This window comes from Microcebus murinus, chromosome 6, assembly GCF_040939455.1.
Source record: "Microcebus murinus isolate Inina chromosome 6, M.murinus_Inina_mat1.0, whole genome shotgun sequence".
Lineage (NCBI taxonomy): Eukaryota > Metazoa > Chordata > Mammalia > Primates > Cheirogaleidae > Microcebus > Microcebus murinus.
The window spans coordinates 109507463-109523695 of NC_134109.1; the positions used below are offsets into that span (position 1 = coordinate 109507463).

Genomic DNA, 16233 nt, shown 5'->3' on the forward strand with positions numbered 1-16233 from the left:
ATTACTTCTTCCCATCCCTCCTGCCCAACCCCTTGCATTCCAGCCATCCTAGTGGCTTTTGAGTTCCTCAAACGAACCTATTTCTCTCTGGTCTCAGGGCCTTTGCATATGTGTTCTTTCCATCTAGTATACTCTTAGCCCACACCCCTCCCAATCATCCTCTGGTTAACTTCTACTTATCCTTCGAATCCAAGCTTTGAAGCCCTATCCTCAAGGGTAGCTTCCCCTTCACTCTCTAGGTTGGATCAGCCACTCCTAACATTATAAACTCTCCTATTACCCTGGGCTTTTCCTTCACAATACCTATTGCAGATTATGTAAACTAAAAGTAAAACCCTGGCTGGGAGTGGGTGGCTCACGCCTGTAATCCTAGCTCCCTGGGAGGCCGAGGCGGGCGGATTGCTCGAGGTCAGGAGTTCGAAACCAGCCTGAGCAAGAGTGAGACCCCGTCTCTACTATAAATAGAAAGAAATTAATTGGCCAACTAATATATAGAGAAAAAATTAGCCAGGCATGGTGGCGCATGCCTGTAGTCTCAGCTACTCGGGAGGCTGAGGCAGTAGGATCACTTAAGCCCAGGAGTTTGAGGTTGCTGTGAGCTAGGCTGACGCCACGGCACTCACTTTAGCCTGGGCAACAAAGCGAGACTCTGTCTCAAAAAACAAACAAACAAAAAAATAAATAAATAAAAGTAAAACCCTAAACCCCTGCCAAATGAACAGACTTCCTCTTGGCCAAGGGGACCCCCCCCCTCCCAGAAAGACCTTAAAACTGTATTTCCAGCCATGAAGGGAAGGGAGGTCTAAATGTCTCCTTATTCCCCAATCCCTTTCCAAGTTTAGACTAATCACAAATGGGACCGAAGGCCAAGCAAGGCAAAGGTTAAATCACTCCTGCAGACCATCAATTTGCTTAACAGATCACTGAGTGAATGTGAGGCTAGCTCTCTGATTAGCAGACTCCCTTATCTTAAGTCAAACATTCCCTTCTTGGCCAAGGCGGGCCAAGAGTTCGAAACCAGCCTGAGCAAGAGCAAGACCTCGTCTCTACTATAAATAGAAAGAAATTAATTGACCAACTAAAAATATATATAGAAAAAATTAGCCGGGCATGGTGGCACATGCCTGTAGTCTCAGCTACTCAGGAGGCTGGGGCAGTAGGATCACTTGAGCCTAGGAGATGGAGGTTGCTGTGAGCTAGGCTGACGCCACGACACTCACTCTAGCCTGGGCAACAAAGTGAGACCCTGTCTCGAAAAAAAAAAACAAAAACACAAAACATTCCCTTCTTTTGATGCCAAGCCTTTAGACAAAGCTTTATTTCTTTTTTTTTTTCTTTTTTTGAGACAGAGTCTCAAGATGGGGTCTGGCTCTTGCTCAGGCTGGTCTTGAACCCCTGAGCTCAAGGGATCCTCCTGCCTTGGCCTCCCAGAGTGCTAGGATTACAGGCATGAACCGGGTGTGGTGGGGCCTGAAAAAATCAATTTTAAAAGAGAGATTTACATCTCTTTTCTGTCTTTTCAACTCTTTTCAGAAGTTGTACAAAAAAAACTCCTGCAGGGTGCCTGTTGGTGAGAGACCTGGTAGGATTGATCTTTAACTGTTACTGGGGAAACTGTGGGATTAGATACTTTCCTGTTATTTTTACAAGGCTGCCCCTTTCAGTACAAGTGTTTTTTATTGCATGGATGAATTGTATAATGCCAAGGTCTTGATGTACCAGCCACCAGAATAGTGTTGTGAAATAAAATAAAATTTCTCCCAGGAGTTTGTGAGTGGAAAATAAAATAAAATAAAATTTTAGGCTTACCCCCAACTGGCTGACTGAATAGACCCCCTCATGGCCAAAGGAATATCCTAAAACTAAGTTGCCAGCTAGGAGGGAGGTCAGACATGCCTCATCATGTCCCCTCTTGAAGACATCCTTTGTAATCCATTAACAGGCCTAAGAGATGCAAGACAAACCTGCAGGTCCTCAATTTACCCAACAAATATATGTTAGTGGCTTGTCTCTGATAAACATCTCCTTATGTTAAAACACTCCAAGCCTTTAGACAAAGCTTCATGTCTTTAACCAATTACAAGCCAAAGAATCTTTAAGTCCACCTATAACCCGTAAGCTCCTCTCTTTGAGATGGCCCACCTTTTTGGGCCAAACCAAGGTATGCCTCCCATGTATTGATTTATAACTTTACCTGTAACCCCTCTCTCCCTGAAATGTATAAAACCAAACTGTAACCCAGCCACAGTGAGTCCACTTGCTCAAGGCTTCTTGGGAGTGGCTCCGGGTCATCGTCCTCAAATTTGGCTCAGAGTAAATCTCTCTGTTTTTGTTTGTTTGTTTTATTTTATGTTTTTCCTAATGTGCCCCTGCCCTTTTCTGTCTAAACCATAAATGAACTTGGCCTTCTTCAGTTTCTGCATCCTCATCCCCTTCCAATTCACCTTACCGTGTCTACCCTAAGTCCCCACCTCTATTTATGCCAGTGGCAAGTGTCCCCTCTCAGCCTGTAACTTTGTGTTCGTCAGTATCCACACACCTTCAAAGAGCTCCCAGAATGAGAGGCATTTGGTTAAACAACCATCACATTCAAATATGCACTCAGCACCTAAACCTACATTTCTTTCTATTTATAGTAGAGACGGGGTCTCGCTCTTGCTCAGGCTGGTTTCGAACTCCTGACCTCGAGCAATCCGCCTGCCTAGGCCTCCCAGAGTAACACCACACTTCTGACGCCAGGTGTGTGGGGGTTGTTTCCCCACACACCAAGCAATTCTCCAGTGGACACCAACTAGATGTCCTTCAATTCAATTCAGACACTGTCTACCTGGAGTTAGTGTCAGATCCCACAGGTCAATCCCACAAGACTGTCCCCATCAATTTCATTGGCAATCCCAAGACCCAGGTTGTGACCTGTTCATTCTAAATAACTGGTATTTATCAGGATTCCAACACCTTATTTTACTGGTTTATTATAAAGGGGAGGGGTGGGGTATCAGGTAGCTAATGCCTGCCAGGTAATAGGTTAGTTTATGTGTCAGGTAATAGGTTAGTATTATGTTGATGCACCAGGTAATAGGTTTAGTGTTATGCTGATGAACCAGGTAATAGGTTAGGTGCAGGGCCAGGTAATAGGTTAGTGTTATGCTGATGTGAGTCTTCCGTGAGGGTGGGGTCTCAGGTGGCAGATGTGCCAAGTAATAGATGGGGGTTTTCCTTATCAATTCATGGGGCAAGGCATGTGGGGAGGGGTGTGGGGCTTCCATGCCCTGTCTGGAGCGCCACCCTCCAGGGACCTCCATGTGTTCAACTATCTGGAAGCTCCCCAAACCCAGTCCTTTTTGGGTTTTTATGGAGGCTCCAGTAAGCAGGCACGACTGATTACATAAGTGACTACTGGGGATCTACTCAACCAGCATTCCACTCCTTCCCCACAAGGCTGGGGGTCGAGCTGAAAGTTCCAACCCTCTAATCACTTGGTTGGTTCCTCTGGCAACCAGCCCTCTTTCAGAGGCTATCCAGGTGTCCCCAGGCCCCAGTCATTCATCAGCATACAAAAAGGCACTTATTACTTCTTAAGAGATTACAAGGGTTTCAGGAGCTGTGTGCCAGGAAATGGGAGGAAGACGAAATATATACTTCACAATATCACAAGAATGAAGTAAAAGAATTATTAGAAAGGATTTTGCACAGTATCCAGTGTATAACAAGCAATAAAAGTTAGTTGCTATTATAGCTTGAACCCTCTGCTAGGCCTCAAACTCCTGGCCTTAAGCAATCTAAGAGGCACAAATGTGAAGCTGAATTAAACATATGGGCTAGAAGAGGAGAGAGGAAAGCAGACCATTGCTAGATAATAGAATGTGACCAGTTCTAATAGCGGTTGTCAATCTAAAAGGAAGAGGCTGAGGCCATCTGGTCACAGTAGCTCACACTTATAGTCCTGGGAGGCTGAGGTGGGAGGATGCCTTGAGGTTAAGAGTTTGAGACCAGCCTAAGCAAAAGAAAGATCCCATCTCTACAAAAAAAAAAAAAAAAATAGAAAAACTAGCCAGCCTGTAGTTTCAGCTACTTGGGAGGCTGAAGCAGGAGGATTGCTTGAGCCCAGGAGTTTCAGGTTGCTGTGAGCTGTGATGATGCCACTGTACTCTAGCCAGGCTGACAAAAGCATGACCCTGTCTCAAAAAAAAAAAAATTAAGGAAGATGTTGAGGCACAAAATATGAAGAGTTTACTTGAGCCAAAGTGAGGGCAACTGCCCAGACTTAGACCCAAGTAACTGTGGATGTGAGCTCTGTTCCATCTTTGTTACAGGCAGGTTGTTGAAGGCAAAAAAGGGGGACAGGGAATAGCCTGATAACAAAGTTGTTTGTCAGGAATTCTCATTGGTTTACAGAAATAACATTGATTAGTGATTGGCTATACATTGTTAAACTACAGAGTATGGATTATAGTGTCCTGTATGGCATGACATGATTAGGTTAATTTATAGCTACTTATAGCACTAGCAAGCAGTTTCAAGAGATAAATACATATGTGTCAGGTCTATATAGAAAGAAAAGAAAAGAAAAGAGGAAAGACAAGAAATAAGACAGAAAAGAAAAAGAAAGAAGGAAGGAAGGAAGGAAGGAAGGAAGGAAGGAAGGAAGGAAGGAAGGAAGGAAGGAAGGAAGGAAGGAAGGTAGGTTTGAATAAACAGCTCAAAGGCGGGGAGGGCTGGGGGTGGGTGCTCATACCTATAATCCCAGCACTTTGGGAGGCTAAGACAGGAGGATTGCTTGAGGCCAGGCATTGGAGACCAGCTGGGGCAAGACGCCATCTCTACAAAAAATTTAAAATTTAGCTGTAAATGGTGGTGTGCACCTGCAGACCCAGCTACTCAGGAGGCTGAGGCAGGAGGATAGCTTGAGCCCAGGAGTTTTAAGTTACAGTGAATTATGATTATGACTGCACTCTAGCCTAGGTAACAGAGTAAAACCTTGTTTCAAAAAAAGGGGGGTGAGGCCGGGCGCAGTGGCTCACGCCTGTAATCCTAGCTCTCTGGGAGGCCGAGGCGGGCGGATTGCTCGAGGTCAGGAGTTCGAAACCAGCCTGAGCAAGAGCAAGACCCCGTCTCTACTATAAACCGAAAGAAATTAATTGGCCAACTAATATATATAGAAAACATTAGCCGGGCATGGTGGTACATGCCTGTAGTCCCTGCAACTCGGGAGGCTGAGGCAGGAGGATTGCTTGAGCCCAGGAGTTTGAGGTTGCTGTGAGCTAGGCTGACGCCATGGCACTCACTCTAGCCTGGGCAACAAAGCAAGACTCTGTCTCAAAAAAAAAAAAAAAAAAAAAAAAAAGGGGGTGAGGACTAGGATGTGGTTGCTGTCTCATTTTAATGTCTCTCTGGGCCTGATAATTTAAAAGGACTCCCATTCCTCAGATAAAAGCTCTTTTCTTTTCTCAAGATAAAGTAGGGAAGGGTGCAGGGTTCTAGGTTCTCCAAAGACCCTAGCTGCCCTTATAGTTAAGTTTTCCTGTGTTGGTTGAATGTGGCATGGGGGCCGGGCGCCGTGGCTCATGCCTGTAATCCTAGCACTCTGGGAGGCCGAGGTGGGAGGATCACTTAAGTCAGGAGTTGGAGACCAGCCTGAGCAAGAGCCAGACCCCTTCCCTACTGAAAATAGAAAGAAATTAATTGGCCAACTAATATATATAGAAAAAATTAGCCAGCTGAGGCAGGAGGATCACCTGAGCTCAGGAGTTTGAGGTTGCTGTGAGCTAGGCTGATGCCACAGCACTCTATAGCCTGGGCAACAGAGTGAGACTCTGTCTCAAAAAAAAAAAAAAAAAAAATGGCATGGGGGCTCCATCTGTCCCAACAATCTAAGTTCTTCCTTCCCTGTGCAAGGGTGCCATGAGGAAGTAACTTACTCTAACTCTGTTTTCTGTGGTGGTAGTGGGGAGTGCTCTGAGAACCCCCTGAGCCTAAACTAATTCCTCATTCTTCTCCAAGAAGGCTCATATGGTGGAGGAGTGGGGAGGAGGGGAAGGAGTGGTATTCCAAAGCAGGAGGTATTTGAGATAGCTGTTTGCATGATTATTCTGCAGTGTATGGCAAAATTTCCTTTGAAATGCAGGCTGACTTATTTGAGCCAGAGAGGGCCCCATGGGAGATTGACATCCACACCTGGGCACATTACAGAGAAAACAGCACCCTCTCTTTCTCTTGGACATGTGTGGTAGAGGCTGTGGGAATCAGCGCATGACAGTGGCAGGGAATGAGGGGGTAGAGTCACGACTGTAATCCCCCACTCCAGGTTCCCTGGAGCTTTGACTGCTGTGCTCTTAGGTCCCTGCAGCTGGCTGCCCTCTTCCTAGGCTGTTGACTGAGAAGATCCGGATGTCAGGGTCTTTCTCCACATGATATAGCATGATTTCTGCTCAGCCAAGGCCCAGGCCCATCCTTCCCCATGCAGGGTTCTTGGTGACTCTCCCTAACTTCTGTGTGTGAGTTGGTGGGGTTCTGAGCTCCTGGAGAGGGAAGATTGGAGGAGCACAGGGCACCGACTGCCTTATAGGCATCCCACATCATCCCATCTGGCCCTCCAACAAGTGTGTCAGGCTGGCATTATTGTCCCCATTCTACAGAGGAAGAAACCAATGTTCAGAGAGGTTAAGAGCCTGGGAAATTACATTTACGGTCATCATCGTTAGTAAGTCCCCACTTACACTACAGCAATTCATTGCCCAAACCTCTAATTGCTGAGATGCTTCTCCCAATTGTCTAAAAAGCTCTGCCCATTGCCTTTCCTCTCTGCCTTCCTCACTTCCATCTGTCTTGCTCACTCTGCTCCAGCCTCGCTGGCCTCTTTGCTCTTCACTCCTGACCACGACAGGCACATTCCCACGTTCCCACCTCAGTGCTCTGCTCTCACTGTGTCACCCAGAACACTCTTCCCTTCCTCTCCTCCAAGTCTGTGCTCAGATCTCACCTTCCAATGAGGCTGAACCAGACAACCTTTTAAATTTTGCAAACTGCCTCCCACTCCCACCACCCCCTTGCTTTGGGAAGCCTTTATTACCTGTCAACATACTACACGATTGTCTTACTTACACTTGTTTGTCTTCCCTTCACCAGAACGGAAGCTCCACAGAGGCAGAGGGAACGTTTTCTTGTTCTCTGAGGTATCCATCGTGGCACTTAGCAGGTTTTCGACAAGTATGTGCCTGGCGAAGGAAGGAAGGAAGGAATGCTGAGACCCAGGGAACTTTCCTGATAGGCGGCGGGTGGCGGAGCGGTTCGGAGCGCCAGACCGGTGCACCACGAGCCGCGCGGCGCTTGGGGAACTACGTTTCCCGTGAAGCCCCGGGCGCAGACGGCCGCGGGTGCTGCCGGGAAGGGATACGTGCGTTAATCCAGGCCCTGTACGGCTGCGATGGCTGCTCCTCGAGGTCAGGGGCTGTACAGGGTGTGGGCGAGCGTGGTGGGGGGCGCGTCCTGGGGACGAATCTCGGCATGATCTGCCAGGTCGGCTCACTCCTGGGACTCCGAGGAAAGATAGGGGGCACCGGGCAAAGGAGGGGGCACCTGCGCTAAGTATTATAACCCTCAAGGGGAGGGGACTCCGCTCTTCCTGGCCGCATCACTTCGAGACCGGGTACCTTGGGCTGGGTACCTCCCGCTCCCTTCCCGTCTCCTCAGCGCAGCTCTGTGCGTGACGTCGGCACAAGATCCTTACTGCCCATCTTACAGTTGGGAACATTGAGGCCTGCACAGGGGAGGAATCTCACCCAGCAACCTACAAACTGTGTCCCCATTGAGAACTCCCAGCTCTTGCCTGCTTTTCCCAGCTACTAGGGTCAGGTCTGAGGAGTGGAATGGAAGCTGACCCTTTGTCTGTGTCCCCAGTGTTCCCGCTTTCCTGCGTGGTGCAGCAGTATGCCTGGGGGAAGATGGGCTCCAGCAGCGAAGTGGCGCAGCTGCTGGCCAGCAGTGACCCACTGGCCCGGATCTCAGAGGACAAGCCCTATGCAGAGGTGAGACCCGGGCTGTATTTCAGCCCACCTTACCTGCAAGGGAGAGAAAAGGGCATACACCAGCTGGGAAGAGTAGGGGCAGCAAGGAGGGAGGGGACTCTCCTGGCTCTTCAGACTCACGCAGGTTGATGCACCAGAAGAAGAGAGGTTTGTCACAATAGGCTGGGATTTCCAGTACTTTCCTTCCCCATACCACTCAGCACTTAGTGAATTTTAATTCAGTCCTCTTTGACAATTTTTTGTATTTGTATTAACCTAAAATATTTTTTCTTCCACCTACTTAATGGAGAAAAGCCAAAGGGTAGGAAGGCTTTAGCCTCTGCTTGTGAGACTGGAATAAATGAATGTTAAGCTTTCACAGAACCATTTGAGAGGCATACTTTTTCAGTGACCTTGACAGGGCAGGTGTCATTCTCATTGGACAGATAAGGAAATTACACCTGAAGAAGGGAAATAACTAGCCCAACTCTCCATAGCTAATTAGCAGCAGACCCTGGATAAGGGCCTGGATCTCTTTACTTCTGACATTCTGGGGTCTGTTGCCTCCCTGTATGTCCATGGTGGCATGAGCATTTGTACTTAGACCTGGGAGGCCTGTTCTAGGACTCAGCTGCTGTGTGGGGAGCATAGCATAACTGGGATTGGGGCAGGCCAACTAGCGGTGCCAGGTTCCCCCCCTTCTTTCCAAGCATCCTGTCTTTCTAGCTGTGGATGGGGACACACCCTCGGGGAGATGCCAAGATCCTTGACAACCGGATCATACAGAAGACCCTAGGTCAATGGATTGCTGAGAATCAGGACTGCTTGGGCTCAAAGGTCAAGGACACCTTTAATGGCAACCTGCCCTTCCTCTTCAAAGTGCTCTCAGTTGAAACAGCCCTGTCTATCCAGGCACACCCTAACAAGGTACAGGACCAGAGTGGGGTACAGAGGTCAGGGTAGAGAAGAGCATATATCAAGGCCCACCCATGGAGTTTTATTGCTGCTTTTACCCCACCCCTACCAGGCTCCTGCCCAAGGCTAAATCCAGGTCTGACACGTCCCAATTTAGCTCTGTAAAGCCACATGGTGGTGAACACATGCCACAGCTAAGTCTAAGTGAACAGCTGACCAGCCTGTGCCAGGGGAGTTTCTCTAAACTCTTTCCTAGGGGCTTATTCCTGGTCTCCCTTCATCCTGCCCTGGTCTGTTCATCTTTGCTATTTCCCACTTGCTCTCTGGGAGAGTTCAGCTTGCAAGGCAGAGCAGTTCCAACCCCATGGAGTCTTCTGTGTAAGCCCCCGAGTCCCATCCTAAGCAATTGTCGGTCCAAACTCCTCATTTCTACATAAGCAAAGTAAGGCCTATCTAGAGAAGGAAGGGGTTTTACCCTAAGTCACTACAGCTTGTTTGTGTCAGCGGTTGGCCTGAAATTTGAGTTTCCTGATTCACAGGCCAAGCCTCTTAAAGTTGGCCCCAGTTCTCCCCCAGATTTGGCCCATTTCTCTGCCCTGGGTAAGCTGAGCCCCAAGTTTGTGCATCATGCCTTGACTGGGCTTGTTGCCAAAGTAGGAAGCCACTGCCATCCTGCAACTAGGGTGGGTGGAGAGCAGGGCTGGGTGGCACTGGTGTTCCTGCTGGGTGATAGTTGCACCCTGACTGTCCTCCTTCCTCTGGCCACCCCATAGGAGCTGGCAGAGAAGCTGCACCTTCAGGCTCCACAGCACTACCCTGATGCCAACCACAAGCCAGAGATGGCCATTGCCCTCACCTCGTTCCAGGGCTTATGTGGCTTCCGGCCAGTTGAGGAGATTGTAACCTTTCTGAAGAGTAAGGTTTGGGCAGAATGCTGAGGGCATGCATATTGGGCCTAGGATGCATGGGGAGTTCAGACCAGAGTGGTTCAGTGGCAGAGAACAGAGGCTAAATGTCACAGGAACCCAAGGACTTGTTTGGCCTCATGAAGCAGTTTTGTTTTCTTTTTTATTTCAGCATATTATGGGGGTACAAATGTTTAGGTTACATATATTGCCCTTGCCCCACCTGAGTCAGAGCTTCAAGCGTGTCCATCCCCAAGACAGTGCGCACTGCACCCATTAGGTGTGTATATACTCCCCCCTCCCCTACACCTGCCCGATACCCAGTGAGTGTTATTACTATATGTGCACTGAAGTGTTGATCAGTTAAAAGCAATTTTTTTTTTTCGAGACTGTCTCGCTTTGTTGTCCAGGCTAGAGTGAGTGCCATGGCATCAGCCTAGCTCACAGCAACCTCAAACTCCTGGGCTCAGGCAATCCTTCTGCCTCAGCCTCCCAAGTAGCTGGGACTACAGGCATGCGCCACCATGCCCGGCTAACTTTTTCTATATATATATATCAGTTGGCCAATTAATTTATTTTTATTTATAGTAGAGATGGGGTCTCGCTCTTGCTCAGGCTGGTTTTGAACTCCTGACCTCGAGCGATCCACCCGCCTAGGCCTCCCAGAGAGCTAGGATTATAGGCGTGAGCCACCGCGCCTGGCCTAGGTAAAAGCAATTTGATGGTGAGTATATGTGATGCTTATGAAGCAGTTTTTGGAGCCAGTGGGCCAGGCCAATGAGACAAGGCACAGGTGTGGTTGCTAAGGCCTGCTGGTGAATGGCTGATTTTCACTCCTTAGCATTGCCTGGCTCCTTGGTTAGGGTTTGGATGGGAAGGCTTCCTTCAACTGCCCACTTCTGTGAATTCCATCTTAACCATTCCTGTTATGGGCCCTGGGCCTGGCCTTCCTCTAGAGGTGCCTGAGTTCCAGTTCCTGGTTGGAGATGATGCAGCAACACAGCTGAAGCAGAGCATGAGCCATGACTCCCAGGCTGTGGCCTCTGCTCTGCAGAGCTGTTTCTCCCACCTGATGAAGAGTGAGAAGAAGCTGGTGATAGAGCAGCTCAACCTGTTGGTGAAGCGGATTTCCCAGCAAGGTGGGCATGGTTGTATGCCTGGGTGGGTGCAATGCTTTAGCCTGGGCTCCTGGCACAGACACTAATTCAGGGACAGGGTTCTCAACCCCTTTGTCCAAGTGGAACACTAAAAGAGGCCCAACTAGATGGCCTGTTGGCAACTTAGCATTTCCTTTCCAGTCTTTGTGGATTGGGGCCCTGGGTTGAGTGCTACTTCCTAACTGGTCGTCATCTCTAGATCTGTGGTCCCCAACCCCCAGGTCACAGACTGGTTGCGGTCTGTGGGGTCTGTGGCTTGCCCCAGGCTGCATAGCAGGAGGTGAGCAGAGGTGAGTGGGCAAAGCTTCATCTGCATTTACAGCCGCTCCTCATCGCTGCCATCACCACATAAGCTCCACCTCCTGTGAGATAAGCGGCAGGTTTAGATTCTCATAGGAACTCGAACCTTACTCGAGGTATCTAGGTTGCTGGCTCCTTATGAGAATCTAATTATGATCTGAGGTGGAGCTGAGGTGGTGATGCTGGTGCTGGGGAGCAGCTGTAAATACAGATTATCATTAGCAGAGAGGTCTGACTGCACAATAAGTGTAATGTGCTTGAATCACCCCCAAACCATCTTTCCCTACTGCCTACCCCTGTGGAAATACTGTCTTCCATGAAACCAGTCCCTGGTGCCAAAAGGGTTGGGGAACTGCTTGCTCTAGATGGTTGGAGGAGAAGACTCTTCGGATGTCTTCTATCTAGGTATTCTGAGATTTTCCCTAGCCCTGTAGCAGTTCCCCACAGATGGACTTGTATTTTGGGGCTAGAGCACAGGAAGGGGTCAAAAGGAACCTACTTCTCCAAAGGCCTGATGCCTGGAGCTCTCAATCATTAGATCTTTCTATTTTTTTTTTTTTTTTTGAGACAGAGTCTCCCTTTGTTGCCCAGGCTAGAGTGAGTGCTATGGCGTCAGCCTAGCTCACAGCAACCTCAAGCCATCCTTCTGCCTCAGCCTCCCGAGTAGCTGGGGACTACAGGCATGTGCCACCATGCCTGGCTAGTTTTTTCGATATATATTAGTTGGCCAATTAATTTCTGTTTATAGTAGAGACGGGTTCTCACTCTTGCTCAGGCTGGTTTCGAACTCCTGACTTAGAGCAATCTGCCCACCTCGGCCTCCCAGAGTGCTAGGATTACAGGCGTGAGCCACTGCGCCCAACCAGATCTTTCTTTAAATACCTGCTATGTGCCCGACCTGCTATGCTAACTAAGGAGAGTTCAGGAAATGACTGTGATGGGTGCATTCATGTCACCTTTGGACTGGGGAGTCAACACAAGCAATGAGAAACACAAGGCAGAAGAGACTCTCAGCTGTGAGCTAAGGTGGCACAGGCGATAAGGTCTCAACTCCTTAGCCTGGCAGCCCAGCCTCTTCTCCAGGTGGCTCTAGAGCTCTCTTCTGGTTTTATCTTTACACTTTTTCCCTGCTTCCTTTGAGCCACAAGCACTATGTATTTTACCTAAACATACCTTATTTTTTGTTCATTGTTTTTTGGTGTTTGCTTGCATTCCTTTCCCTGTGGGGCTTGCACTCACAGCAGAAATGATTATTCTTGCACGGAGCACTACATCCAGGTATAGCTTTTAGCACCTGTGAGGCTATGTCATCATGTGCACACTTGTTAAAACTGGAGTTTTCTCCAGGCAGGAACCTGTCTCCCTGACCTTTGTCTATGTCTGCATTCAGTAAGTCTTACATGAGCACTCGGAAGCACCCTCCAAGCTGGACCACATGGCTTCTTAATTGTGGCACTCACATACTATGCTTTTACTTACAAATACCCTGTCCCCTACTCTGCACACTGAAATCCTGCTCACCCTGCTCCTGCCCCTTTCTAAGATGTCTGCCCTCACCACTCTAGCCCAGGCCAAGCTCATCTTTCCCTGGTCAGTCTCTAGGACACATGTTGGCCCTTGGCACATTCTGCCTCATGCTATCTGGGATGAACAACCATCCCACTATGCATGGGACTGAGAGATTTCCTGAGACATGGGACTTGGGGTGTTAAAAGTTTGGGAAGGTCCTAGGCTAATAGGCACAGTTGGTTATTCTTCTTGGAACTCTTTTGGATTATCTCCCTAACTAGATTTTGAGCTCCAAGAGCAGTGGTTTTTGCAAATGTCTCAGGGGACATTTGGCAATTGTCAGGGGACATTTTTCATTGTGAAAATCTGTGTTGGGGGGTGCTAGTGGTATCTTGTGGGTGGAGGCCAGGGATGGTGCATCCAGCAGTGCACAGGACAGCTCCAACAAAGAATTACCTAGCCCAGGCCGGGCGTGGTGGCTTAGGCCTGTAATCCCAGCACTCTGGGAGGCTCAGATGGGAGGATTGCTTGAGGTCAGGAGTTCCAGACCAGCCTGAGCAAGACTGAGACCCCGTCTCTACTAAAACTAGAAAAAATTAGTCAGGTGTGGTGATGAACACCTGTAGTCCCAGCTACTCGGGAGGCTGAAGCAGGAGGATTGCTTGAGCCCAGGAGTTTGAGGTTTCTATGAGGTAGGCCGATGCCATGGCACTGTAGCCTGGGCAGCAGAGACTCTATCTCAAAAAAAAGAATTATAGCCGGGCGTGGTGGCTCACGCCTATAATCCTAGCACTCTGGGAGGCCGAGGCAGGTGGATTGCTCGAGTTCAGGAGTTTGAAACCAGCCTGAGCGAGACCCAGTCTCTACTATAAATAGAAAGAAATTAATTGGCCAACTAATATATATAGAAAAAATTAGCCAGGCATGGTAGTGCATGCCTGTATTCCCAGCCACTTGGGAGGCTGAGGCAGTAGGATTGCTTGGGCCCAAGGGTTTGAGGTTGCTGTGAGCTACGCTGACACCACGACACTCACTCTAGCCTGGCCAACAAAGGCTCTGTCTCAAAAAAAAAAAAAAAGAATTACCTAGCCCAAAATATCAATAGCAGCAAGGTTGAGAACTCCTGTTCTACAAGTACCATACTCTAGCCCTTGTAGTGGCTAGTATAGTCCTGGACATGTGAGCAGTCAAGATATGGTAAAAGAACCTGGGCACAATGGCTCACGCCTGTAATCCTAACACTCTGGGAGGCCAAGGCAGGAGGATTGCTTGAGCTCAGGAGTTCAAGACCAGCCTAAGCAAGAGTGAGACACTTTCTCTACTAAAAATGGAAAAATTTAGCAGGGTGTGGTGGTACATGTCTGTAGTCCCAGATACTAGGGAGGCTGAGGCAGGAGGACCATTTGAGCCCAGGAGTTTGAGGTTGCTGTGAGCTATGATAACACCACTGCACTCTAGCTCAGGTGACTGAGGGAACCGACTCTGTCTCCAAAAAAAGAAGATATGATGAAAGATCATCATATGGGCTGGAATATCAAGGAAGGCTGAACCCCAAAGGGCTGGGGGTGTATCCAGGAAGACAGACTCACCACAACTTTTGTATTCCAGTGGGCAGGGACCTTCCCCAGGATTCCTCAGCCAAGGTGGGGCTGTGAACACCACTGAGTATCCCTAAGTAGCCTTGGGGTGTTCTGTGATCCTCAGTGGCTGCTGGAAACAACATGGAGGACGTCTACGGCGAGCTTTTGCTGCAGTTGCACCAGCAGTACCCAGGCGATATCGGTTGCTTTGCTATCTACTTCCTGAACCTACTTACCCTGAAGCCGGGGGAGGCCATGTTTCTGGGGGCCAGTGTTCCCCATGCCTACCTGAAGGGAGGTGAGCCACATTTCAGCAGTGAGCCTCACTGCTATCCCCCTTGCGCCTTATTTCCCCATCTGGACAAAAGAGTGAGACAATGGTTGAGACTTTCTCTAAGGACCATTCAGCTCTGACCTCTGGGGGTTCCTGGGCTCAGTAGGGATGATGAATGCCAATTTAGTGTTGGACACTCCTCCCACCAACCCCATGAGTTTATGAGACTGCGTGATGTTAAGCCCTGTCAATAACTGTGGGAACAATTTGAACCCAGGCTATATTGGATCAAGATTATTCCAGGGCCTATATACTTCATCAGCTTAGCACATGACAATTGTCTGTCCCCAGACTGTGTGGAGTGCATGGCCTGTTCAGACAACACTGTGCGTGCTGGCCTGACACCCAAGTTCATCGATGTGCCAACCCTATGTGAAATGCTCAGCTATACCCCAAGCCCCAGCAAGGACAGGCTCTTTCTCCCAACACGGAGTCCGGAAGACCCCTACCTCTCCATCTATGACCCCCCTGTGCCAGACTTCACCATTATGAAGATGGAGGTGAGTGAGGGACCGTGGGGGGCATCCTGTGTGTGGCATGAAAAACCCTGGCAAAGGTCACAATGTGGAGTATACCTGGGGCTGGGTTTCCCATCAAGCTTGCTTGGAGGATGGCCACAGGGCCTGCCCACTCCTCCCTGTACCAGGGACCATAGATTGGCCTCCATGCTGACAGAGCCCAAGCAACGGGGTAGTAGGCGGCAGAGCTCTCTCTTATGCCCTGGGGGTTATCCTGGGCCCATGAGCTGATGGGAGCACAGTCTGAACTACACTGTCCTATCATTTCTTCCTGCCCAGGTCCCTGGCTCTGTCACTGAGTACAAGGTCTTGGCACTAGACTCTGCCAGCATCCTCCTGATGGTGCAGGGGGCAGTGACAGTCAGCACACCCACAGCCCAGACAACAATCCCCCTGCAGCGTGGTGGAGTGCTCTTCATCGGGGCCAATGAGAGTGTCTCACTGAAGCTTACGGTGCCTAAGGACCTGCTGATATTCCGTGCCTGCTGTCTTCTATAGAAGCTGCAATTTCCCTAGCCCTCCTCTGCTAGTCACCCCAAATCCTGGCCAGCCTCACTTCCTTGGGCCCAGCCCAAGCCCCCTTCCCTTATCTGGACTCCCTGGGTACATGCGGGAAGAGCTGGGATGGAGGAGTGAGCTTGGAGGTAGTGACTCCTGAGTACACCCAGGCTGAACCATCTTTGGGGAGGAGGGGCCTGATACTCCTTGTATCTGCTCACCATTCCTTGCCACACCCAAGCCAGACTTTTGCCAACTCCAAAGGCAGCAGCTCTACTACAGCCTATAGCATTAGGCTGTCTGGTGAAATCTGTGACCCAGTATTAACTCAGCATCTGTCAGAGCAAGAGGCAGGTAATTTCTAAGGACAGAGTTCTTGCCCTGAGACTGCCCATTTCCTAGGCAGTAGAGAAGAAAAGGGAAAAGGCAGGCCTGTGGACTAGTGTTGATTACACTTCTTGCTGTGTCAAAGAAATTAAAGGTCACTTGTGTTGCAGCTGTGGGGTAAAGAACA

General features: G+C 49.2%; 1 protein-coding gene across 3 annotated transcripts; it reads left to right on the plus strand.

Annotated features, from left to right (window-relative positions):
- Window positions 1-7335: 7335 nt before the first annotated feature.
- Window positions 7336-16215, plus strand: MPI (mannose phosphate isomerase). Of its 3 annotated transcripts, XM_012735469.3 has the most exons (8): window positions 7337-7439; window positions 7897-8024; window positions 8730-8930; window positions 9692-9833; window positions 10780-10962; window positions 14494-14667; window positions 14995-15203; window positions 15501-16215. In XM_012735469.3, exons 1-8 carry the CDS (start codon window positions 7424-7426, stop codon window positions 15717-15719), a joined length of 1272 nt encoding a protein of 423 aa, XP_012590923.1. In that variant the 5' UTR covers window positions 7337-7423; the 3' UTR covers window positions 15720-16215. The 3 variants fall into 3 exon arrangements, with proteins under 3 accessions (XP_012590924.1, XP_075860671.1, XP_012590923.1); XM_012735470.3 differs by lacking the exon at window positions 14494-14667 and having other exon boundaries at window positions 7336-7439; XM_076004556.1 differs by lacking the exon at window positions 8730-8930 and having other exon boundaries at window positions 7336-7439.
- The last annotated feature ends 18 nt before the right edge of the window (window positions 16216-16233 follow it).

Coding starts and splice junctions, on each gene's coding strand:
- MPI (XM_012735469.3), top strand. Junction 10,963..14,493: donor GAAGCGGATTTCCCAGCAAG/GTGGGCATGGTT, acceptor TGTGATCCTCAG/TGGCTGCTGGAAACAACATG. Junction 14,668..14,994: donor CCATGCCTACCTGAAGGGAG/GTGAGCCACATT, acceptor GTCTGTCCCCAG/ACTGTGTGGAGTGCATGGCC.